General features: G+C 25.6%; 6 protein-coding genes across 7 annotated transcripts; 3 read left to right on the forward strand and 3 right to left on the reverse strand.

The window, feature by feature from the left end:
- The first annotated feature begins 9,740 nt into the window (after positions 1 to 9,740).
- On the forward strand, positions 9,741 to 10,497 carry LOC128958855 (uncharacterized). Its single transcript, XM_054304809.1, has 2 exons — positions 9,741 to 9,847; positions 10,009 to 10,497. The coding sequence occupies exons 1-2, from the start codon at positions 9,787 to 9,789 to the stop codon at positions 10,362 to 10,364; spliced, it is 417 nt and encodes a 138-aa protein (XP_054160784.1). The 5' UTR covers positions 9,741 to 9,786; the 3' UTR covers positions 10,365 to 10,497.
- Positions 10,498 to 14,218: 3,721 nt separating this feature from the next.
- On the reverse strand, positions 14,219 to 14,987 carry LOC128959114 (uncharacterized). Its single transcript, XM_054305060.1, has 2 exons — positions 14,567 to 14,987; positions 14,219 to 14,472 (listed from the first exon to the last, which is right to left on the reverse strand). Exons 1-2 carry the CDS (start codon positions 14,898 to 14,900, stop codon positions 14,219 to 14,221), a joined length of 588 nt encoding a protein of 195 aa, XP_054161035.1. The 5' UTR covers positions 14,901 to 14,987.
- Positions 14,988 to 18,056: 3,069 nt separating this feature from the next.
- LOC128957411 (cylicin-1-like) lies at positions 18,057 to 19,765 on the reverse strand. 2 transcript variants are annotated; one of them, XM_054303170.1, is made up of 2 exons: positions 18,449 to 19,765; positions 18,057 to 18,391 (listed from the first exon to the last, which is right to left on the reverse strand). In XM_054303170.1, exons 1-2 carry the CDS (start codon positions 19,704 to 19,706, stop codon positions 18,153 to 18,155), a joined length of 1,497 nt encoding a protein of 498 aa, XP_054159145.1. In that variant the 5' UTR covers positions 19,707 to 19,765; the 3' UTR covers positions 18,057 to 18,152. The 2 variants fall into 2 exon arrangements, with proteins under 2 accessions (XP_054159145.1, XP_054159136.1); XM_054303161.1 differs by having other exon boundaries at positions 18,057 to 19,765.
- A 214-nt stretch (positions 19,766 to 19,979) lies between these two features.
- Positions 19,980 to 21,352, forward strand: LOC128959127 (uncharacterized). Its single transcript, XM_054305071.1, has 2 exons — positions 19,980 to 20,540; positions 20,613 to 21,352. The coding sequence occupies exons 1-2, from the start codon at positions 20,012 to 20,014 to the stop codon at positions 21,350 to 21,352; spliced, it is 1,269 nt and encodes a 422-aa protein (XP_054161046.1). The 5' UTR covers positions 19,980 to 20,011.
- A 1,809-nt stretch (positions 21,353 to 23,161) lies between these two features.
- On the forward strand, positions 23,162 to 24,123 carry LOC128959137 (uncharacterized). Its single transcript, XM_054305083.1, has one exon. The coding sequence runs from the start codon at positions 23,239 to 23,241 to the stop codon at positions 24,121 to 24,123; it is 885 nt and encodes a 294-aa protein (XP_054161058.1). The 5' UTR covers positions 23,162 to 23,238.
- A 994-nt stretch (positions 24,124 to 25,117) lies between these two features.
- LOC128959146 (testis-specific serine/threonine-protein kinase 4-like) lies at positions 25,118 to 26,323 on the reverse strand. Its single transcript, XM_054305094.1, has 2 exons — positions 25,378 to 26,323; positions 25,118 to 25,128 (listed from the first exon to the last, which is right to left on the reverse strand). The coding sequence occupies exons 1-2, from the start codon at positions 26,321 to 26,323 to the stop codon at positions 25,118 to 25,120; spliced, it is 957 nt and encodes a 318-aa protein (XP_054161069.1).
- Between the last annotated feature and the right edge of the window lie 283 nt (positions 26,324 to 26,606).

A 26,606-nucleotide genomic window follows, 5' to 3' on the forward strand; every position in this document is an offset into this window, starting at 1 on the left:
CAATATACAGGTAGTGCTTTAGCTTTATATTTAAAAATAATATATATATATACTGTAAATATAGTATAACCTGATATCAATAATATACTGTACTTTAATATTATTAATATTATTTCACATTGAAAATAGGATTTTATTTCAATGCCACTAATAATAATAATTTAATAATAATTTATACATTTTATATTTTAATAATCTAACATTTTTATGAATATATTATATATTTTTAAAAATATTTATAAAGAATAATTATTCTGAAAACTATCAATTTTCAAAACAAATTGAAATTTAATAACAAAAATAAGTAAACTGATATATTATTCAATATTATCATTAAAAATGTTTAGATTAAAATGTGTATTAAAAAAATAATTAAAATCAAAATCAATAAAAAAATAAATTAAATATTTAAATAAGTAAATATTTTTAAAATTTTAAATTACTATTATTTTATAGAAATTATGTATTAAATATAACTTTAATTAATTTTTATAGTTTGTAATACATTTTATAATATTTTAAAATGTTAATGACTGAAATGATATTTACTATTTTATGTATCTTTTTATAATACATTAAACTTATAGATTAGTTTTCTATAAAAGTTATATCACAGAATTTTGTGAATCTAGGTCATTTTGATAAAATATTAGACAAATTTTAAAAACAATTATTTTTAATTAATGTATATTTTTAGAAAAATATTTTATGATTAGACAAAATACTAGATAATTAGAAAAATTTAGGATAAATGTAAATTTACTTGTATTTTAGTGAATATGTAATAGAGTAACCAAAAAGAATAAATATCTAAAATAAAATGGAATGAAATGAAATAATATTTTCTAGAAAGTTTCTATATAAATTTCTGTCTTTGAGATTACCATGTTAATTTAGATTTTTCAATTTTTTCTAATCTGATTTTACTATTTATAGCAATTTAATATATATATATATATATATATATATTACTGATATGTGAATTGAGTAATAAAAAATTGACAAACTTTAACACATCCACTCAATCCCTGCCGATTAAAACGATGGCATATCCTTCACATTATCACTAGTTTAGTAATTGATAACCAAAAAAATAAGCAAAACTTACTGTAAATTTTATATATAGGAATCCCATTTATATAGTAATGTAAACTTTATTATACAGTATTACAATAGCTACAGATATGGGGATCTCATAGTATAATATTAAAGTAAAATTTCTAGAAAAATTTATTTCTAAGAAATTTACTAGGAGTTTTCTCAGGGAAATTTATTAGAAATTTCTATTTGGTCATTTCTAATATTTAAGTTTATATATGTGGGTGTTTGTAATATTATATAAAATTTATACCGTACTTATAATTAAATGATTATTAATATATCATTTGTAAATAAAATTTTATTTTATTTATTACGGTATATAAATAATTTCATAAATTGACAATAAATGAAATCTAAATTTATGTTTTAAATTCATATACTGTATTTTTAATAATATCTTAATACTGTACAAACTTATATTAAAGATTTTATAAAGATTTTCAAAAATAGACTATTATGTCAATCTCAAAATGAATGCAAGTTTCAATTTATAACAATAAAGAAAATAATAAAAATTAAAATTATCTCTGATATACTTTAGATATTTTTTTATTGAACATTATAGTATATTATTGAAAATATATCATTGATTTGCAGATAATAAAGCAAAAATAATATAATCCAATAGAAATATTTTTATGATAACTATAACTTTTGTGATATTAGCTTATGATGACTGACTGAGTAAGTAAAAGAAAGATATATATATAGAGAGATAGAGAGAGGATGTATCTCTATGACAACCAATTTATGATAAGAGAGATACATTGATGTAGTGTTAGTATACAATCTGACTCTCCGTTTTGAATGACATTCACCACCAGTTGATGATAGAGTAAGTGAGTAGTGGTTATGTATTTTTGTTTGCAAAACAGTTAAATACTGTACATACTGTCTATATGTATTGAAAGATTATGTGTGAATACAAACAGCTAACAATCATTCAAATACAAAATAATATATTAACACCAGTTATCAAGTTTTTGTAACTGAAATTGCAATTTATAAAAACAACAACAACTATAATACTACTACTAGTTCTACTCTAGTATTTTTTATAAGATATTTTTGTCTATACAGTAATAAGTAATAATATAATTATTTTTGAGTGCAGAATATAATCAAACAATGTATTGCTATTAAAAATATAGAATATTCTGTGAGTGTACTTAAATAATGTTATATAATATTTATATATATATATGATTAATAAAAATTTGTTGTAATCATTGATGTGTGTGTATGTGTGTGTTTGTGGCAATTTTATGCTACAGTGTATCGCGATTTTTTTAATTAAAAAAAGCAAATCTAGTAAAAATATTTTTTTTGTTATATATTTATATTTGATTTTTTTTCTTCAATTACAAAGCATTTATAGACAATAAATATATGACTTTTTTAGTGTTTTGGATCATTTGCTATCGTTAATCAACATTTTTTGATGTAAGAAAAAAAGTGTTTTTATTGACAAATAGTTTTATACCCGTAAATAGTATCAATGTATTTGATGCACCACATGTGGTATTAAATTGTTTTTATCTTTATAAAACACTTTTCATCGTTTTTTATTATTTATAGTAAATAAAATACGAGTATAAATAAAAAATAATAATAAATGTTTTTTAAGTACAGCTAAAATCATTAGATAAAAAAAAGTAAACCAATTTATTGTTTGTTTGGTTGTAATGGATAACCAAAAATGATGATAACATTTAAAAGCCTAATCTATATGATATATTGTTTAAATAAAAGTTGCATTTCATTTGTTAATAACAATAAAATAAATAAAAATTATTATTATTGTTATTATTATATTTAGGATGTGGTTTATATAATATATAATATATAATATATAATAAATAGACAATATATAATATATAACATTTAATAATAAAAAATTATTATTTTGTTCAAGTGATAAACCATTAAAATAATATTTCTTAAAATAGTAATATATTTATAAATTATTAATTATAAAATTAATTTCAATTAATAAAATCTTTGTATTTTATTATATATTCTACTTTATATACCGAACTTACTGTATTAATAATACATTTAAGTATAACTAATACAATAAATAACTTAGTGTTAATTAAGTTAATAGTTATTAAACTTAATATTTTTTTGCATTTGCTATATTATAAATAAATATAATTTTTGTGTAAAAGTATTAAAATTTTTGTATTATAAATAAAATCTTATCCTCTCAACTAATTATGATTAATAATTTAACGCCTCATTTATAATATTATTTAAACAAAACTAAATAATATCATTGAAATAAAAATAAAATATATTATTAATTTCATTTGAATCATTTAATTAATGAATATTTTGCCATTTCAAAATGTATTTCATTTATTATAATAATAAATAAATAAAATTTTAATTAAAAATCTAAATAAATAATAAATCTAATTAATATATAATACATTCTTCATAATAAAACTTAATTTATTGAAACTATAATATTTATACATTATTTTAATATAAATTTAAATTAACTTCATTTTACTGACTTTTTCTCTGATTGTTTTATTTTTTCATTTATTTAAAAAACCTAATATTTCATACAATATAACATACAAAATAAAATGTCAATTTTAAATCAAACAATATCTAAAAGTAAATTACAACAAAAATTAAATTAAATTTACTCTGTTTTTCGATTTGTAGATTATATTATATAACAAAAAATAGTGTTTTTTATTTTTAACAATGACAACGACAACAACAACAACAAAAATAACAACAAAATTCATGAATAATTTAACTAAAATTATTCAATAAAATCTAATAGATTTTTCGACTATAAATTAAAAAATAAAAGAAATTACAATTGATATATATATACGATATATAATCCTATTTTATTTTATTGACAATACTGTAAATCCGGAATATATAGTATATATATATATATTTGTTATTTAGTCTTTTATATATGTTTTTGTAAACATAACAACAGAAGTCTGTCTAATAATAATAATAATTCAACAGACAATATGACTACACAGACAATGGTGACGACAGTTAACTGTCAACAAATGCAGTTACCATTACCGCCGCCCGAAATCCGTATCGAAGTGGCCGACAATTTGGCTACGAGTCCTTTTATCGACCGGTTCTTCAATTCGGCCGTTTGTATACTATCGATGTTACTGTTGAGCGGTGGTATATGGATCACCTCAAAAGTGGTGCCCGAAACACAGTATATATTTCTTGAGGAGATAGCGCTGGCAGTGTTTACGGTAACATTGATTGCATTTGCGGTCCTCGGACTGACCGCCATGTGTGTGGTGTGCGGCAGCAGTGACGACATGGACAGCAATAGTAGTTTTCGGCGAAAGGGTAGCGAAATGTTGCCCCGAAGCGGCTCTCAGGACGCCGAGCGTAGCTGTGATACAGTTTGTGAAAACAGTTCAACAATGTAGTGATGGTGTGTATGGGGACAGCCGTGTACTGTATTAATATATGTCTGTGTGTGTGTCCATGTATCTGATAATATCATTTAATTATTTATAGTAGATATTTATTGTATAAATATATAATATATTTATTATATATTAACAGCAAAATATATTTAATTTTATTTAGTAAGTTTTTTTATAACAAAAAGTTATGTTAAAAACTACATATTTATTAATATACTATAATTAACAAATCATTTGTAATGTATTTAATCATACAATCATAGAGTATATTAATCTTTCATTTAATTTATTTATTGTTATTTTTTATATTTAAAAAGTCAATTTAAATTATTTATTAAATTTATTTACTATGTATTATCCATAAAATATTAATATTATATCAATATAAATAAGATTTTGCGTGTGTATATATAAATAATTTATATTAAAATCTCTTATAAATACAAATCTGTATTTGCTTTTATTTTTCTATAAATTTAAAATAAACTATTTATATATGTTAACTATTTATATTATATAAAAGACAAAAATAATTATTTATTAATTCAGCAATAATACAGTATAACATATTATGAAATTTGTATCCTAAGATTATAAGTTAAACGTAGGTTTAAGTTATTTTGGTTTTTTATTTGTTAGTTACTTAATAATCGACTTTTATTTATTGTGTTCAAATAAAATTATTTAATGCTATTTAAAGTTAATTAAAGTTTACTTAATTAACTATTTAATCGGATAATACAAAATGTGTATTACACATACTCTACTGCAGTTTAACTAAAAACATTATATAATATTATATGTGTTTTTCCGTTATAAATTACTGTCCTGAACCTGGTTAAAAACAATACAATTTTTTTTAAATATTAATAAATTTACTAATCTTTACTTTCTTTAATGTCCTATATTATGTAATTAATAAATTATTGTTGTTATTAATTATAATTTTTGACATTTAATTATATTCTTAAGGATTAATGTTGACAATAATGTTATACTATTTTTTTTGTTATCTAATAATATAATAATGCATTTATTTTATAATGACATTTATGGTAAGTACTGTACAAAACTGTATAAAAAAAGTAAAAATTAAGAAATTGTTTTTTATGTTATAATTTATTATTGTCTAATATATTGTCTAAACATTTTTATTCTTATACTTTTTGTTTTATTTAATATATCTTTATTTGATGTAAAAATTAAAATTTTTAATAAATTTAACAAATAATTTTTTATATTAATATATTGAAATTTTTATATTATGATTATAGATTTATAATATTATTGATTAAACTTTAGTTAAACTATAAAAGTGAATATAGACTAAATACTATTGATATATATTTTAAAAATTAACTTATATAAATATATATATAAGTATTAATGATACTAATTAAATGTATTCAATATAATTAATTTATATTTAAAGTTATATTATTAAACAACAATTTAATAAACACATAGTTTGATATTTTATTCATTAGTTTAGTTAGTTTATCTAATGCTAAAACATTGTAATTTAAAAGTTAATTAATTAAATTTAATTAAAATTAATTAAAAGTTAATTATGTTTTGTCCATTTTGCTTAAGTAATAAATCACAACTAATGATTGATAATTTAATTATAATATACTGTATGAATTTTATTGATATACAGTATTTATATTATATTAGTTTCATATCATTGAAAACATTAACAAATTAGAAGTCAATATTTAATTGATTAAAAGCAAACTCTAATTTATATATATATATATATATATATATATATATATTATCAGTGAACCTAATAGTAGTGTTCAATAATATGTCAATTTCTATTTATGATTTTTCAATATATATATTATTGTATATGTGCTTTATCTATGAAGAGTACTGTATATATATCAATTTATTTGTACAATATGTGTATATGTATGCATGTATGTGTTTTTTCTTTGGGTGGTATTATAACAATACTAAAAAGTTTATATAATATAAAAGATATATTTAAATAATTTAAAAATAAATACAGATTTTTTCATTTAATAAAAAAGTATATCTATATAAAAAGCAAATTTAAATACAAGTTTAAATAATATGTTATCCAATATCATTTACATAATTCTATAGCAAAGAATATTTTTCAAATTAAACCATTGAGTAAATATAGTTTTTTTTAAAAAAATCTCAGTTTACATAAAAATTATTATGTTTATATTTATAATTTATTTACATTTTATAATGCAAATGCAAATTGCGTTTAAATTGATAAATTGTTGAAATTTTAAAATAAAATATACTTTTATGATGACGATGATAATAATAATAATAAGAATAATATTAATAATAATATTTTATATACTTTTATGTTTACTAATTGGCATTTAAAATGAGAAAAATTTTATTATAAGATTTTTGTTTGAATTATTATTTCTATTATAATCATTATTATTTTATTATGTACTTAGATTTTATTTTATACATAATTTAATATATATATTTAAAACAAACCCTAAATCTGAAAATGTAAAAATTTGTTTTATAAATTAGTTAAATTATATTTTTAAGTTAAACAAACAAACAGGCACACACACACACACACACACACACACATACACACAATAGAAATTATTTAATAATTAGCTAAAATTATAAAACACATTATCTACAGTTTTCAAGTTTATACTATTAATAAATTATTTTTAGAAATTGAATTTATGCAATAATTTTAAAAACTATATATTATTGTATTACATTTCATTATTATGAATATATAAAATATTATTTGCTGTTATTTTGTTATTGTATTTATATTATTCTAAAAAAATATTTGCATAAATTTACAATCTTTTTATTTTTTTAAAAAATAAAATATATAAATTAAACACAATTTTCAAAATTCAATATTTGATATATTTTTTATTTATGTATTTACTGCAGTAATATTGATCTTATTTTTCAGTAAGTTTTTTATCTAAATCTTTTAAATAAAAGTTGTTTTTGAAAAATACTTTAGTTTTATTTTTATATATAATATATAAAACACATTTTAGAAATTCTATTGATATACCGTGTACTGTATATACAGTACTGTTAATACATAATTTATGTAGGCGAAAATATTATGTCAAATTTTATAAGTTATATTGTATTTAATATATATTTTTAATAATTTATAATTATTTGGTAAATTATATCTATATATTATTATTATGTTTATGTTTAATATAAATAATTTGTAACTATAACATAAATTTATGTATATAACTAATAATAGTTAATCATTCATAAACATTAAAAATATATATATTTTTAAATATTTTATTATATATTTATAATTTAGTGTAAAAACTTTTAAATATATGTGATTTATAATAACATTATTGTATAAAAATTAAAATAAGATTAAAGACATGATTTTTTTCTTTCACAAGTCAGTGCTTGTTATCGACAAAAAAGTATAACAATTTTTTTTATTTATAAATAACATATTTTTCAGTATAGATAGTATACTATATTTATTTATCAATATATTCTATAATACAGAATTTGATATACTCTGTCATACATATTTGTATTATATATCTTATATGATATAATAGACACTAACAGTAATATGATATAGACTTTTCAATTATGTTTGTTGTGTTAAGCTTTTCAATAAATCTTTTTCTCCCAATACATATACACTATACTGTATCTCAAAGCAATACAAAACAAATTGATATTACATTTTGTTTTTATAGCATTGTATGAGTGAGTGAGTGAGTGTGTGTGTAAATGACAAAGATTTCTTTCATATACTTAATTATGTTTTTTTGTATTAGTCATTGAGTTGTTTAAGCAATTGTTTTTCAATAATAAACTTTTGTTCAGTCGGTATATTTATTATTAATTTATTTTTAGGTAATCAAAAAATATAATGATGATCTAAATTGTAGATTTTTTATATTGTTATAATTACTTGAACTTTATATTAATTAGATTTAACATAAATAACTATTATATTTATATTAAAAATACATTTAACTTGAAAATGATAGTACAATTAGTACCAAATAAATTAATTTTAGCAAATTTATTCAATTTTATTCTGAAAATCTTCTTTATTAATTATGATATTGAATACATATATCATAAAAATTAAATCTACTAATATTTCATTAATTATAAATCAGTTATTGTTATTGAAATGCATTTTACTTGTATATAAAAAATATAATCTATAAATAAATATCATAATCAATATATTAGTTTATAAGTAAAACAAATATAAATGGGAAAATAGTAAATTTCATAAGAAAATTTCTCAAAAATTAATATCTATAAAAATTTTACTAATTTACCTCAAATACAGTATAGATATCTATTTTGATACATAATTTACACTAAACTACTATATAAATTGAATGTCTTGATATAAAATAAATACAATTCAATAATTTTAAAGTGATTTATAATAATAATTAAAACTTAAAAATTTAAAAACAAAATTAGTAATAAAATTGATTACTATGTTACTTTATATATCATTAAGATAATAATTATAAATTAACTTATTATAAATAATTATATGTAATGTTACAAAATGACAAATATTAATAAAACAAAATTAATGAAGGAATCTCAGACACAATTTTTTTTATAAATTTCTCTATTATTTTAGAAATATCTTTATTTTTGCCAACTCTAAAGAAAATATAGATAATATAATATGTTATTTACAATATTAATTCAGCAAAATATACAATAAATGTATATAAAAATATATATACGTAAATATGAATTGCTATTTAAAAAATTATCTAACTTATAAGTAGATAAAAATAATTTTTAAATCAATTCATATAATTGATAATTATTTGATTATTTAAAAAAAACAATATCTAAAATCTATTAATAAAATTATAAAAATTCAAATTTATTTATTAAAAATAAAATAAGTCAAACATTTTGAAAAATATATTTCTTATTACTAATAATTCAAATATTTAATATATATATTTTTACTAAAATAATTTATAAAAATGTTTACATAATATAAATAATAAATTGCTCGTTAAATATGATTATTTCTATAAATATTATCAAAATATATTTGATATAAAATATAAATATAATATTTATATATAATTATATGTTCATTAGTTATGTAATTAGTGTTTTATACACTTTTTGAAAACTATATAAAATTATCGATTTTTCAGTTTTAACTTTTTTCATAAATTTATATCAAAAAAAATATTTAACGAACAGAAAAAATATGAAATCTAATATAAACCATATTTTTATATTTTATATTATTTTTACTGTAATTTTTGGTGGTATGAGATTTGATGTTAAATTTTTTTGTCCTTTATTTAGAAAATAGTTTAGTTAATAATAAAAAAGAATTTATATATATATATATCAAATAGCTTTAAAAAATCTATTTAAAAATATTAAATTTATTTTTATTAATATTTTTTCTTTGTTTTATTTCAAGTGTCCGCCAATAGTGTCAATAAAGTGATGTCAAAAAAGTCGGCCAAAGAGTGTTTCAAAGTTTACCGAAAAGATGTAGAATATGTGACCCAAGTTCTGGAGCAGAGATCGTTGAGTTTGAACCAGTCGTTTGAGTCGGAAAAGGGTTATATGAAGACAACAATTGAAAAGTTTCGCCGATCGCTGGATAGTATGGATCGACTCTACGATCAGTGCCGAGTAGTTAAGTTTGCCGACAGTTACTGTCTTCACGGCTGCCAAACCATGAGCTCCGAGTTCGCCAGATATACGGTTTATGTCTTTCAATTGTTGTTGGCTGTCGATCGATATGACAAACTATACGACACTACTGAATGATGATTACCTACAAAAAAAAGTGTTTTAATCATTCAAACATTTATTAATTTAATTATGATTTCTTTTCTTTTTTTGTATTTAAGCAAAAAATATGACTGAAAATAAAAATTGTCAAAATTAATTAAATTTTATTCGTTGAAAATTAATTATTTATTCCAGAAATTAGTTTATTATGTCTATTAACTGTACATTTTTTTCCATAAAATATTTTATTTGATTTATTTAACAAGAATTATTTTTATGCAAATAATTTTAATTTATCAGATTTCGGTATTAATATATATATACACCTTATATAAAACCTTATAAGTTATATTTGTAATTTAAATTCAGTAAATTCTGTAAATCCTTATTAAATATTTATTAAACTTGTTGAGCAAAAAAATAAATTTTATTTAATTTAAATTTTAAAATATCAATAAATGTTTAGAACTTTATTATAAAAATAAAAACATTTTAAATATTATAAATATATAATAATTTTATGTAAATATTAATTTTAAAGTATAAGTATAACATTAAAAAATATTTTTATTTTATTTATTTTTGTAATAATTAACTTATAAATTTTAAACATAAAATGTTGTTATATAAAATATATTGGTAATAATAAACTAAAATACAACAAATTTATTTGAAATATTTACATTATAATAGTCACGATTCTCATTAAAATAATAGCATATTATTTGTGTTTACAATTAACTAATAATATATCATTTGAATATGAAATTTTTAAAAACTAAAATGACAAATATTTTAAACTAATTTTGTTAATATAACATACTCTATATGTTTAAAATAAATTTATAATTTTCATTTTGTTTTATTTTCAAATAATGGAATATTTCTATTTTATAATTAAAAAAATATATAAATTTGAAAAACTAATTATCATAAAATTTTTAATGAATTTTTTAATTAATTAAACAAAGACATGTTAAAACATTAATGTTCAAAATATTATAAATTAAATATTAAACATTAGCCAATATAATTTTGCAATGTTAATCAGTTACAATTTCAAGATTTTAATATAATAAAAATTAATATAATATTGATTATTGATTTTTGACATATACTAATACAATTTTGATAAATTTTAAATATAATTTAGTTATCAATTTTTATTTAATTTAAATCATTAACTATATATTATTTCTATAATAAATACTAAATTATTTAATAAATCATATTATGTACTATAAAAATATTAGAAATTTGGCAATAATGCAAAATAAACAATTAATGTTAATATTTATATAAGGAAAAAACATAATGAGCTTAATTAAAATTATATTATACATTAGTATTTATTTGATGACCAAAAAATTATTTTCAATAGCTATGATAACAATAACTCTAGTAATTAGTTTTATTAGTCTAACAATCATTACAAAAGGCTATGTTTTGTGTGCTAATAATAATAATAATGAAAATAGTTATACAACTATTGGTAATATTGAGCCAAACGTCGGCGATCTTATTGAATGTGAAAGAAATAGTTTGATTACATACAGTCATTGGGCTGTTTATGTTGACAATGGACAGGTGGTTCACTTTACACCGGGTGATGATGGACATTACTCTGTACGAAACCAACCAATAAGCAAAATGGCCAGAGATAGTGAGTGTCGGATTAACAATCAGGAACGGGAGGCCAGCAAACGGGGCTTAAAACACAGGGATCAACAGGATATTGTAGATTATGCTGTCGGGTTGGTTGGCAAAGACAGGGAGTTTGATATTATTAAAAATAATTGCGAACACTTTGCTACTGAATGCCGATATATACATGGATTTAGTGTACAGTCAGAAAGGTATGACCGACCAGTTATTGGTGCAGTCATCTCATGGTTTAGTTCATTGTTTTCAATTAGTTCATAAAAATATTAATGATTTTTTAGGTACAAATAATATGTTAATACAATAATAAGTGGTTCATAAGTGTAATATAATTGTTATTAATTGATAAAATCTTTATAAATTTATTAAATTAAATTTATATATTATTATTTTATTAATAAATCCATTTATTAAAATTAATATAATCAAAGTGCGATTAAAAAATATCATAAAAACACAAACATTATAAATAATATAAAAACTATATAAAAATAAAAATATTTTATGAGAGATAATTTATTTTTTAAAAATTACTTAATTTTAACTATTGTTTATTATTTCTTTTGCTCACAACTATTAGTACCAGAGCTACGGCACCGACAGCCACAGCTATCCATACCCAACAACACTTACATTTTTGCTTAGTCTTATCGGATGACTGTCCGCTATCATGAGTTGGCAGTCTTTGTCCAATAATCGGTGGTTCGTCTTTCGGTTCAATCAAAACTATTTTATTTTCTTTACTTTTATGCGCCGACTCTTCTGTCTTTGGTATTAAATTTGTGTCCACCGGTGCCGTCAATGTTACCGATGACTTAGATTTATTATCATCAGTTGATTCAGTGTCCGATTTATTATCAGTTTTTAAAATATTTTTTAAATCAGATTTAGAAATTTTATTGACATTTCTGTCTTTGGATTCATTTTTCGATTCTTTTATTATCACTTGTTTTGAATCCTTTTTCTGGTCGTTTGACTTAGTTTTCTGGACTTCGGGTTTTCTGTCCTTCTTCTGGATTGTCACAAATATAACTGATTCTTCTTTATTGTGGAGCACCAGATGGGCTCCGGGACCTAAATTAATGTTACGTTGTCCATGATTTAGGAAATAATAGTCACCAGTTTGCTCGACCACAAACACTGGCATTTTAAGCAATACTGTTGCACCCGATTCGGCAATCAGACAACCATTGGCCGCCACAATAACCATATAATCCTTAGACTGATTGCCAACTTTGGCCACTAAATAACGATCTACTTTTAATGACATGAATGGCTTTGAATAGTAAGTGGCAACACCTCCATCAATGGTCACATAGGTTTTAGTTGGAATCAATTGTAGTACTGTTCCGCAAAATTGTTTGTCATCTCCCCGTCCAATGTAATACAGTGTCTTTGCTTTAGTCATTTCAATTGTGTCGAGCACTTTGTTGGTCACACTTTGTATATTAAACTTTATAGACATCCGATTAAACTTCTGGTGTTTTGCTAATCTGATGGACTCATCTTTCGGTTTTACATCTTTGACGACAGCTTTGTCATTGTTTGTCTGAACTATCTCTTTGGTCTCAATTGATCTCAATGTCATTGTCGTACTGATCAATGGTTTTGGTCTCAATCTTTACCGGATCAGCTATTGATCGCAGTTTTACAGGCATTATAATACACAGATAGCAGATAATCTTCAATTAATATTCAATTTTTTTTATTTGTCCGTTAAGTGTCTCGTTTTTGGAAATATATTATTAAATATTATTTAACGGTTATTATTATGTTTTGTAGTTAAAAATAATCTAATAAATCTTATCTTACTATACAGTGTATAGTATACACTATAATATATGGTTGCATTATGAAACTTTCATATATAAACATTGTTTAGTATATATATAAAGTACAAAATTTAGTTTAAAAAGAGATATACTGTACTGTATATATATATATATATATAAATAATATTGATATTAAATTATTTTAAGCGATACAATGATATGTGAATAAACTACAGTATATTACTTAACATTTTAATAAGTTAAACGTCTTTAACAAAAAATCACATAATTTACAAATTATTGTAAGAAATAGAGATAAAACAAAATAACAACAAAAAAGACAATTTTGTAGCAATAAATTAGATAATAGATAGTCATTAAAAAAATAAATACTAGAAATAATATTAGTCATTAGTAAGACATTAGAAAGTTATGCTAAAATAACATCCATGTCTTTCAAGCCTTATGTTTGTTGGTGGCGGCGGTTTGTGCGGGTGGTGGTAGTTGTTTAGCCGTAGCAGATGCCGGTGGTTGGTTGGCCGCAGTAGCGGTTGCCGGCGGTTTGATGTTATCGGCTTTTTCGATGTCAGACGGAACCGACTTTTGGATAAATCGTATCAACAAATAGACCAAAATAGCCGACACAATGACAACCAGCAGAACCAATACCTTCAGGACGTACACTATAATACCATATTTATGTGATTCTCCTATAAAACAGTAATTATATAAAGTTATAAATTATATGTAATATTATATCCAAAATTGTTGGGTAATTGTTTTTTTTAGTGCACTTTCACTCACTGCTGATGACAATATTGATGAAGAAGCAGACGATTTCGCCGACTATAACGGCCAGACAGCCGATGACAAACCACCACAAGAACTTCTTGTTTTGACTGTGAGTGCCGTACATAGCGATACCGGTGACCACAGCGTAGGCCACATATCCGATAATATGAAGGATAGACATCGGAGTGGAATAGCTGTCGTCATCGTGAGCTTTGTTATATCGTATGCTATACCATATGATTACAGCTATGGCAGTGGCCATACATACTATCAGATCATAATAAACCCATTTCCTCAATACGGTCTCTTTTTTTGGCAACTCTTTCACTTCTTGTATAACAGCCATGTCTTAAATTGTGACAATTAGATGATGTGTTTGCAATTCAAAGGCTTGGCTATCGTTTGTTAACTACAATGTTGTCAAATAATTAATTTGATTTATAAATTAAAATTCAAAACTAATTTCATTAAATATTGTTAACAACGAGCAATTAATTTTTAGTAAATAACTGCAATACATTTTATTTCAACATTTATAAAATAGAAATATTTTTTTTTGTCATTTAAATAAAAAATTGTTTCTCAGATTAAATGCTTTTTATAAACTAATTAGAAAACTAATAATTTGTTATCTGTAGCTAAAAATATAAAAAATATATATAATTCACTTTTGAAAACTTCATTAAACATAATTGATAATTGGATTGAATAATGTGTCAAATATTGATTTGCAAATTAAATGCCTTTTCCGCAAATTATTACTTTTTATTTTATTGATCGGCAATCTAGTATCGGATATATCTTTGACGCACTTTTATCTATCAATATATATATATATATATATATATATATGTTTACTTTTATTTCAACATTTCAAAAAATCACATTTATTTTTTTATCTATCATTTGACACATTGACTATAATCAACATATTAGTGGTACTGGTTATCTGTTTTAGTAATGCAATGTTTTACGAGTTTTCCAAAGGATTGTTGGTTTAAATGGGCGCTTATTTTACCGATTTGGTGGACAAAGATTTTTTTATATTAAGCGCAGTTTTTTAAAAATAGAAATTGATTTTAAAATGAAAACAAATATCAATAAAAAAATGTTTTAGCAAAATATTAAATTGTATGTCAAATATTAGAAATTTGTAGTTTAAAGAAATAATAAAAAAAATTAAAAAAAATTAACTTAATATTTGACTATTTTTTTACTAACTTTTATATGAACTTAAACTATATTTTTAGCACCTTTGAATGAACAGTCTAATAATTATGTAATAATGAATATATACTATTTAATTGAATTTTATAAAATTTTTATTGAAGTGTTGGACATTCTGTCAAAACATTCAGTAATTGTTAGGAAATCTGAAACCAAATTTTTGAAAAGCTTTTAGTCTTTCGATTAAATTGGTGCCAACATTACGAAACTGAGCCAACTCTGCCGTATTGATTGTCGGCAAAAACAATTTGCGCCAATTGTTTCTGTTTTCGTAGACCGGATTTGATAGACTGCCATTGAGTGTCCACTTGAAATGATGGTTGTCCAACAAATTCGGGAGTTCCATATAATGGTGATATCGTTGATAAATTATGATTTCCGGCGGAAGCATTGTCTGAATGTCCGAACTTTTATTGTAATTAACATTACAGAGACAAACCCAATGGTATAATGAGTCGTCGGCCGACCAATTGGTGTCATCCAAAGCAATGAATACATTGAATGTGTCTTTGAAATAATCTCTATCGAAATAATTTTTAGACAACGAGAACACTAAGTGACCGACCGTTTTGTTGTTGTGTCGGTATTCATATATAAAGGCGTCTGAAATGCAATCCAAACGCATTACCGGTTCAATTGAATACTGTTGAGTAGTATTTGTCAAATCTTTAGACACTTTAATCCAATCAAATTCAATGTTATGTAAGTTAAAGTCTCTTATAGTGTAGAGTCCATAGACATAATTGATTAATTGATTTTTTCCCATCAATAGTGACCGACAATCATAAATACTAATCTGCAATGTGTGCAACCCTTCACCGACAATGACAATGAGTTGTTTGTATGGCAACCCAAATGTCCAATTGCCGATATAAGACATTGTATTGTTGTAAACAGTTTCTGTTCTTAACACACCTTCACAACAACARAAGGTATCCTCTTTAAGCAATGAAGTGAAGAATGAATTTTTTGTTCGGGTCTTATCGAGAAACGTTTCGGTGATACTCAGTAGACCATCGTTTGAGACTAAAAACACCGATCGATCGGATAAATACTTTGTTTGATTAAGTACTGGAAATGTGTTGCAATCGGTTGTCACACGAAATATCTCGGAATTGATTGGTGCAAACACCCCCCAGACTGGACACGACCGACAATGTCTTTCCAGGACTCGACTGATTAGACGAACTTGATTTGTAGATTTTACGGCTGACTTTTTGTAAGATATAAGTATTGCTGAATATGTTGGACATCTGGACACTGTTGTATTTGTAGGATTGTCCATAAATATAACTGATCGCATGTTTGACTCGACATTGTCTTTTTGAACCAATGCAAGATATAAACCACAAGTGTATCCATTGGGCAGATCGTCATAAATATTCTGAAGCGGTATAGGCTTATGATTGGCAGTCATTAACACTGGAAATACCGAATCATTAAATAAATATTTAACGCTTTGGGGAATCTCTGGTCTGACTTCTGATGTATCAATGAGTATAACTTTTACACCAAACTTCATATCAATCGTCTCCGACCAACATATGAGCGCCGATTGAATTACAGTATCGTTTGTCTCAAAGTGTCCGATAATTCTATCTAATTGTTCAACAATACTGTTTGGCGGGGCATTGGCTCCCTGTGTGCCAAACACCGGTGCAATAATAACTGAACTGTTGTTTTGTGGATCTGTTTCCTGAACAGTCATTAGTTTGTTTTCATCAAAACCCATGACTTCTCTTCCGTAAACAGATCTTATACTTCCTGACTTTAGGTACAATGGTTTTGCATTTGTTGCCATTATCTTTGTGTTTGTATTTTACACTTTTGACATATTTGACACTTAACCGTTCATTAAAAACATTCAAATATATTTGAAATTATGTTTGAATTAAATAATTGGGTGTTATTTACTTTAGGTCCCACATTGTTGTTCTTATTTGATATACAGTTATGTATAACAATATGCAAATTATTTCTTTATTTTAAATTAGTTTAAGTTAGGTTAGGTCACGCGGGACAACAATGTGTGACCTAAAGTAAAGGTCACCCAAATAGTTTGTTAACTATACATACAGTATATTAAAATTAAAATGATTAGACATTGAAGAGTGCGGACAAGCAATTGTTAATATATTTTTGTTAATAAAATTTTATAAAATCGACAATTAATTAATTATATAAATATGAATTACAGGTCTCACATTTAGAATCGAAAACTTTTGTTAATACTGATTGACACATAAATTAATAAATAATATTTTTATATTTGTCTCTTAAAACATATTTTATTACTCAACAAGTTTTTTCAAATATCTTTTTATATATACACTTAAGTAATTTAACAATACTAGTCATCGATTTTCAATAATTACTGATTAGTCGACTCACTGGGTTGTCGGTAACTATTGGCCAAATAAATGATTGCAATGGCAGCCCCACCGACCATCGCTGCTATGATAAACCAATGATATTTAGATCTACGGTTCGCATTGTCGGGAGACTGTTCACCACCGCCACCACCGCCACCACCACTGCCAACGTCTGCCGATGCGATAACCGGCTCAGTGATTGTGGTCTTCGGTTCTGTCGATAAATCACTTTTTGACTCTAATATGGGATCACTTTTCTTAGAAAGCGGCGGCAAATTTGTCAATGACTTACTACCAGCTGATTCAATGTCCGATTTGATGACTGATTCTTTCTCAGGTTCATTGAAGTCTGCAGACGATTCTGTCTCCGACTTACCACCAGCTGATCCAAAGTCCACTTTTTTCGCTTCTTGTGATTCTTTTTTCGCTTCTTGTGATTCTTTTTTCTCTTCTTGTGATTCTTTTTTAGGCTCAGGTTTCTTCAAAAGTGGAAACGTTTCTGTCGATGACTTAACACCATCTGATCCAATAATTGATTTCTTCTCTGTTTTTGACTCTTTCTTAATCTCAGGTTTTGGTGATTTTTTATCATCTTTTTTGATGTCGGATTTGTTGTCTTTAATCAATTCTTTTGCTTTTGAATCCGATTTAATCTCAGATTTCGATGATTTTTTCTCATCTTTTTTGGTGTCCTTGGAATCCGATTTACTGTTCTTATCTTTGGACAGATCTTTAAGCAAATCCTTTACTTTTGTATCTGATTTGTGATCGATTTTTGGTTTGTCTTTCAAAATCTTTGAGTCCACTTTCTTTACATCTTTGACCTCCAATTTCTTACTTCCAAATATAGGCTCTTTTTTCTCATCTTTTTTCACTTCTTTTGATCCAATTTTTGGTGTCATATCCTTTGTCTTAGATTTAGTCGCCAATAACGGACTGTCTTTTGATTCCTTCTTTGAATCTTTACTTTCTGTTTTAGTCACCGGTTTTGTTATGGCTTTCTTGTCGTCTTTTTTGATGTCTTTCTTGTCGTCTTTTTTGATGTCTTTCTTGTCGTCTTTTTTGATGTCTTTCTTGTCGTCTTTTTTGATGTCTTTCTTGTCGTCTTTTTTGATGTCTTTCTTATCGTCTTTTTTGATGTCTTTATTCTCTGGTTTTTTGGCACCAAATATATTGTCTTTTTTCACATCTTTAATCTCAGGTTTGGCACCAGATTTTGAACTGTCTTTCTTGATATCGGATTTCATACTTCCAAATACGGGCTCTTTTTTCCCATCTTTGGATCCGATCTTTTGAGCCAAATAAGGACTCACTTCCTTACTGCCAGTTTTAGACACAGATTTTGGATTGTCTTTCTTGACATCTTTGACATCCGGTTTCTTTGTTTTGTTCTCCGAACTCGACGTTTTAGATCCCGTCTTAAGATCTTTGTTTTCGGGTTTAGTCAACGATTTTGGTGTCTCTTTTTTGCCCTTTGAGTCATCTTTTTTGGCATCTTTTGTCTCCAGCTTTTTGTTGTCGCCTTTTTTCGAGTCTTTTGAGTCCTTTTTCATTGCTATCGGAAAACTGTTTGGTTTCTGGTCTGCTTTTAATCGTTGAAACCGTTACTATAATTATCAGATATTATTAAATAAAAAAAAACTGTTTTAAATTTTTATTTGTCAATTAAAGCGTGATTTTATCGCGTGATTATGTCTTTTTGCTTATTATATTATATAATAGCTTTAAAAATTTAAATAATTCTGTAAATTATTGATCATTAATAAACAAATAAAATAATCAGTTAGTAATTAATAATTAAATCATATTAATATCTATTTCGGATAAAAAAAATTAAAATAATTTTTATAGACATATTATGAGTGGACAACCAGTTATTGATATGATTAACAACTCAGACATTACAAGATATAATAGTATTGTCTATTCATTGGTCAACAATCCATACTTACTGAAAGTCATTTGCCAACAAATGGACGTCAAAACGTTGGCCAACTGTATTGCAGTGAGCCGTGAGTTTCACGATATAGCCCAAGAAGTAATGGAAAAACGTCACGGTTTGCAGCACCTGATGCTCAAACACAACCGTGACATTTATGACGACATGCGTCCGTTTGCAACTGCACTAACAGATTGGATCAATTCATCGATTGATTTCAAGCCTCGCACAGCATTTATACTATTTGGCGGCTATAAGCGGACACCGGACTATCGCAAAAGTATTAATACACTAACAAAACTGACCTCCGGGTTTCCCAATGGCTGTCAAATTGTTTATTTGGATGTCGGCCCGCGAGTCATAAAGAGTGGACAGTCACACAATACGATAACCATTAACACTATCGCACAGAATAATAAGTTAGCCATCAATCCATTAATTCAGTCGAGTGAGTGATATTCACATGTATTTTGAATGCTTAATAAAATAACTATATCTTTGATTATATTTAAAAACACAGAAATGTCGTGTATATTGTTATCTAACATATCGGGCATTCAGGTAAACACCTATCGATCGTTGGACGCCATCGTCGACACCGCAAACATCAAATGTGTAATATATTTGAAATCAATGAAAATTATCAATCGATCGCATCAGTCGTTTAATATAATCAGAAAGATCAACACCGAAATTCGTGTTCTCAAACAACGATTCGGAGGACAAGTGGCCATTGCTGGTGGACTTATAGATGCGGCCAAATGTTGGTTAAAGGGTGAGCCGCCGCGTTCACTGCCTAACCCAAACAAACCAAACAATAAGGCTCGAGGACTTGACGAAACATTTTTGGCCGATCCAGTGATTATAACGTTTGGTGGACCGAACCTGTTAGCCGCCAGTTTGGTATTGTCTTACGGCTGGTATTACATCAATCAACTAATTGGTGGATTTAAGGCTGAATTGGATCCACAGTTCACTCTCGATGACCCGAATATCATTACTCAGGGCATACTATTTGGCAATAAAATGATATGCAAAGGATTTTACAACACTGTACTCATCAATGCTTTCAAACAACACTTTCCATCCGTTGAATTGTTTGGGTTTCGGTCAAAAAAGTTTATGTTTGGTACTACCTGTCCATCTATTCATGAACCGAATATAACAGTTTACAATAATAACCCAAACCTTCCCTATCATTCATTGTATCCAAAATACAATTCAGTGCTGCTATTAATCAGCTATCGTATCGATCCATAGAAAACATGAGATCACAAATATAATATTTGCTAACTTTTGTTTTATTTTATTGTTAAATATATTGTTTCTCATTTCAATGTTTGAATAAAAGTTGTTTTCAAATCTAATGGGTTTCTCTAATAAATTTATTTATTTTTACTTTAAGTAATTTTATTCAATTAATAAGATTTTGATTTAATTTTAATGTATATATCTTTAAACACAATATATTACAATTACAATCTGTGGCTGATTTCTAATGTGTTTGAGAAAACAATAATTACAATCAAATAATATGGTTTGTCAATAGGTATTTACATTATATGTATAAACTTTATTAAACGTGTATATCTATCTGTTTTCTACTAAATACAAAATTATTATACTATACAGTATATACAGGTCTCGCGATTGAAAAATTATTCATATTTTACTAAAACAAACGGTCATTCAATTGCTATCACAGCAAACAACAGGTGTTTAGCTATTGAGAGACACATAACTTTGGTTTTTTGTATACCAATATCATAGAGATAGTGGTCATTGTCATCGTCATTGCCGCCGTCATTACCACTACTTCCGACAACTTGAGTCACGTTAACGATGAGTGAAGACGAATCAAAGATACCGTATTCGGATCGCGTATTCGACAACAAAAGAACCCGAAGCTCCACAACAGCCTTCCTCATGGGTTTTGCCACCGGATCGATGATACTCTTCTATTTCTATCGATTGGCCAACAAGTAAACCATTGTCCGCCCGCCCGCCAGCCATTGTGTGTGTGTATGTGAGGGAAAGGGATCAGAAATGGCAGATATTTTATTTGATAGAAAATTGATATTAAATGAGAAATTAAATTATATATAAATTTTTGATTATTATTATCATTAAAGAGTTATTATTATATGAATATAGTTTTATTTTCTGTTGACACCAAAAAAAACGTAAATAAATTTTTTGAAATATTGAGAAAATAAATTCTTAAATTATCTTTTATATTATATTGTATTTTATTGATATTTATTCATTAAAAATAATTTTCGGTAGTTAATTAGTACTGTATATTAACTAAAATAAAATAATCTAAAATTATTTAAATAATTAATTATACATTTGAGTAATACTTTTATTAATTATAGTAAATTTCAATATCTAAGTTATACATACTTTGGAAATTACTATTATATCTTAATGTTAATTACTGTCCTAATTTGTAAGAAAGTTTTTTTTTAAAATTTACAACATATTTACATTAAAGGTTGAAAACATCAATAAACGCATCATATAATGAGTGATTAAATTATATCTACAATATTGATAAATGATATTGTGATAAATAAATAAAATATACTATCTTATATTAAATAGAGTACAGTATAATAAATGAAACTAACTGATACCGGACTATTAGACGTCCAAAATTGAATAATAATAATTAGATTTTTGTTTGTTTGATTTAAATTAAATATTTTTAAATGTATACATTTTTAAGCCATGCAAAGCAATACTTTACTAACTTATTGTATGCAATGCTATGATTTAATAATATATATTGTAATAAATATTAATACTTTAATTTATTATACTTTAATAATACTATAATTTATTATAATAATAAATATATATTGGTATACAATTTTTACAATCAATATAATACAATATTTATATAATACATTTGATAGGCATAATAATTATTGAATATAATACTGAATATGAATTTTGTAATTAATTAATAACATAAATAATTTATTAGTTTTTCAACCAATTCTCGCGACAAAATTATTACAAATTTCAATTATATATTTTTTTTAAATTTCAGATTTAAATTCAAATTAATATTTGTCGATAAAAGAGCATAATTTATTTCAGAAATAATAAATTTGTCTCAAATTTGTATAACAACTAATATGACTGATAATACTTTACTAATCTTTGGTCTCGTAGTGTTGACCATTGTCTTAGTGTTGATTGTCTTATTGATAGTTATTTGGATTTACAGATATAAACTGAGAAAACGTTTAAAAGGCGGACATAATTTTGTAATTAAAAAAACTCCCAAAACGGTTGTCTTAGGCAAACATATTAAGACTCAACGAGACATCGACATTGACAGTAGTGAATCATCTGTGGACTCCCGTGAGGCCAAAAGAAACGGTTCGGATAGTAAACTATCACCAATGGTTTCGGGAGGATTTACAGTTTCCGATAGTCCACCGAAGTCGTCGGCAGACTATGATTTGGATGTAAAAAGCATTACTGATAGACAACCACAACTTAAACCATCAGAAATAAAGTCATCAGATATGAGGAAACAATCGATGCGATTAACTGATGTTAAGTCAAACAACAAATTGAATGAAACGAAAAATATTGTCATCGCTAACAATAGCAACAACACTGCTGTTAAAGACCTTAAGACTAAGACAATCGATACTAATGTTAGTCCAAAGAAATCACAGACAGGATCGCCATCATCTCCGCCGTCGTCTCCGCCATCGTCTTCGACATCGTCTCAGCCATTGTCTCAGCCATTGTCTCAGCCATCGTCTCAGCCATCGTCTCAGCCATCGTCTCAGCCATCGTCTCAGCCATCGTCTCAGCCATCGTCTCAGCCATCGTCTCAGCCATCGTCTCAGCCATCTTCTCCACCATCGGCTAAAAGCAATCTTCTGGCGGCAAAATCACAACAATCGCCGAAATCAACATTCAAATCACAGATCCAACCTATGGAGTCATTGGGGTTTGATGTCAAAAGTCAGACACTGGGATCTAATTTGAGTTATGCACCATAATTATATTATATAATTTACAGTTAATTACAAAATTATAATACTATAATTATAAATTATATAAATATCTAATATTCAATAGATTGATTTATTGATAAAAATAATATATATATTTTTAATTATGATACTAAATGATTTTATCAGACTAAATAAATTTATAATTTATCGTTTAAAAATATATTATAGATACAAAAAAACGTGATGATAATTCAAACATCAATGAATTTAAAATATTATATTTTTAATACATTTCATTTTTGCTTAATAAACTATAAATTAGATATAGTTTGTTTGAATTGACTAAAATCTACATAACATATCATATTTTGTCTCAATTATTTAATATTTTTTTTAACAAATTAACTCTTAGTTTATTATTGTTGTTTAACCAAAACAAATGACACCAAAAAGATTAGGTGTTTGTCAACAACTCAATCATTTGGTTGCACTGGTATTAAGTGGTAAACGGAGACAACGTATTTTCAGGACAGTCATCATTGGCAATGTTGTCTATACTATGATTTTAGGTGTCTCACTGTTCACCGAATTTTTTCGACTGTTTGGTCCCATTAGCCAACAGTTGATCAGTGAAAATAACTCGACAATCGATAGGCTATTTGTATTGAAATTGATCACAAAATTTGCGTTACTGTCGACTGCTATATCCGGTCATCTATGCGGTGTTTTTGGTACGACCCATAAAAAGTATTGGCTCTTATTGTGGAGTGTCGTCACCGGTTGTATAGCATCCATAATCTATGGCTATCTATTATTGTCTAATCTACAAGTCTTACCATTGATTATCATTATAGTTGGCTCACAATTGATTAACTTTCAGACCACACTATCTGCACTTAGTCTAATGATAGCAATGAATATCTACTTTAAGAAAACAAACGAAATAGTTGTCTAATAATTTGATATATTTTTTTGTTTATATCTTAAATATTTTATAACTTTCTGAAAAATTGTACAGTATTTAAAATGTGATTAAACATTAATTAGTAGCTTAAAGTCAGCAATAAAAAATATTGTAATTATACACTTTATATAACTTTATAAACTGAACTTTATATTAAATTTAAAAAAAATCTATATTTCTATTTGTTATTATTTACTGTAACTTTACTAAAATTAAAAAATAAATTTAATACCGTAATTTAAAATAATCATTTATCCATAAACATACTATTTTATTATTTCTATAAAATTATTATCGTTTTCTGATTTTAAAATAATCTCGTATTTTTGACCTACCCGTTCCCGATCCGGATCTCTGACCTGTTGTACCAATTAATTGTGGCTGTTCTGGTGGTAACTGTTCAAACAGTGGCTCGAGATCAGCGGACAGGGCCTCAACTAAACGGTAGTGCGGATCAAAGCTGTAGTCCATGAGTGTTACAATATGTTGAATACGATTCTTCAATTGGGAGTCCGCAAAGTCCGACACCGACAGTACAGCTTTAAAGACAGCACTCAACGAACGGATATCGTTATACTCTGTAACGCCTTGAATAGTATGACCGCGTGGTGTGCCTACCTGTGCTGTATAGACATCCATATTGAGTGCCGAACCAAAATCAATATATTTGACCACCACTTGTCCCGGTAGGTTAAGGTCTCGTATCTGTAACATAATGTTCCATAAACTGATATCTCTGTGCACAACACGCTTACAGTGCATATACTGTAAGCCAGACATCATTTGCCGAAACAGATCTCTTACCTGCCATTGGCTGATACGTTGGTTTGTACGGCGACACTGTTTGATATAGTTTTCCATAGTTCCGCCGGTGATCAGCTCAGTGATGATATACATAGTGTTTAGCGTATCTACTATACCATAAATTTCAATAATATTTTGATGTTTCAGATCCTTTAGTAGCTGTCCCTCATTATACATGAAATGTGCCTGAGATTGACTAATTAATAACATTTTGATGGCACACGGCTTACCTGACAACGATTCATTATAGTATAGCTTACCGTCGGTTCCCTCTTTAAAAACAGTCGACTTTTTCTCAGTCATACATCTCTGTACTAGTTCGGGTGTTACCTCACTGTGTTTGTAGGCCAGTTCATTGCATTGGCCAACAAATACTGAACCGTACGCACCACCACCAAGATATTGGCCAACATCATAGCCGCGTACATTCAGCACTCGCCTATCGGACTCTGGTATCTGATTAGGCAATTGAGACATTATTTGTGTCGGCTATCCCTTTCCTTAGGGTCAGTTGATGTTATCAGGTCTCCAATAATAATAAGAACATAAAATTTAATTTTTAATTAATTTTCAAAAATAATAAATTTAATTTTTTTAAATGTAAAAATAATTTAAAGCTTATATAATATAACCAGACAATGGTTTCGTCAATCGGCGCCCAAAATGCCATCCCAGCGGAGGTCAGGCAAATACTTAGCGACTACGGCTTCTAAGTGGACAAGTCTGCAGCAGACAGACAAAGAAGATCTATTCTGAGGTT

This window comes from Oppia nitens, unplaced genomic scaffold, assembly GCF_028296485.1.
Source record: "Oppia nitens isolate AA-2021 unplaced genomic scaffold, nextdenovo-longstitch-racon4-pilon3 scaffold13_pilon_pilon_pilon, whole genome shotgun sequence".
Classification (NCBI taxonomy): domain Eukaryota; kingdom Metazoa; phylum Arthropoda; class Arachnida; order Sarcoptiformes; family Oppiidae; genus Oppia; species Oppia nitens.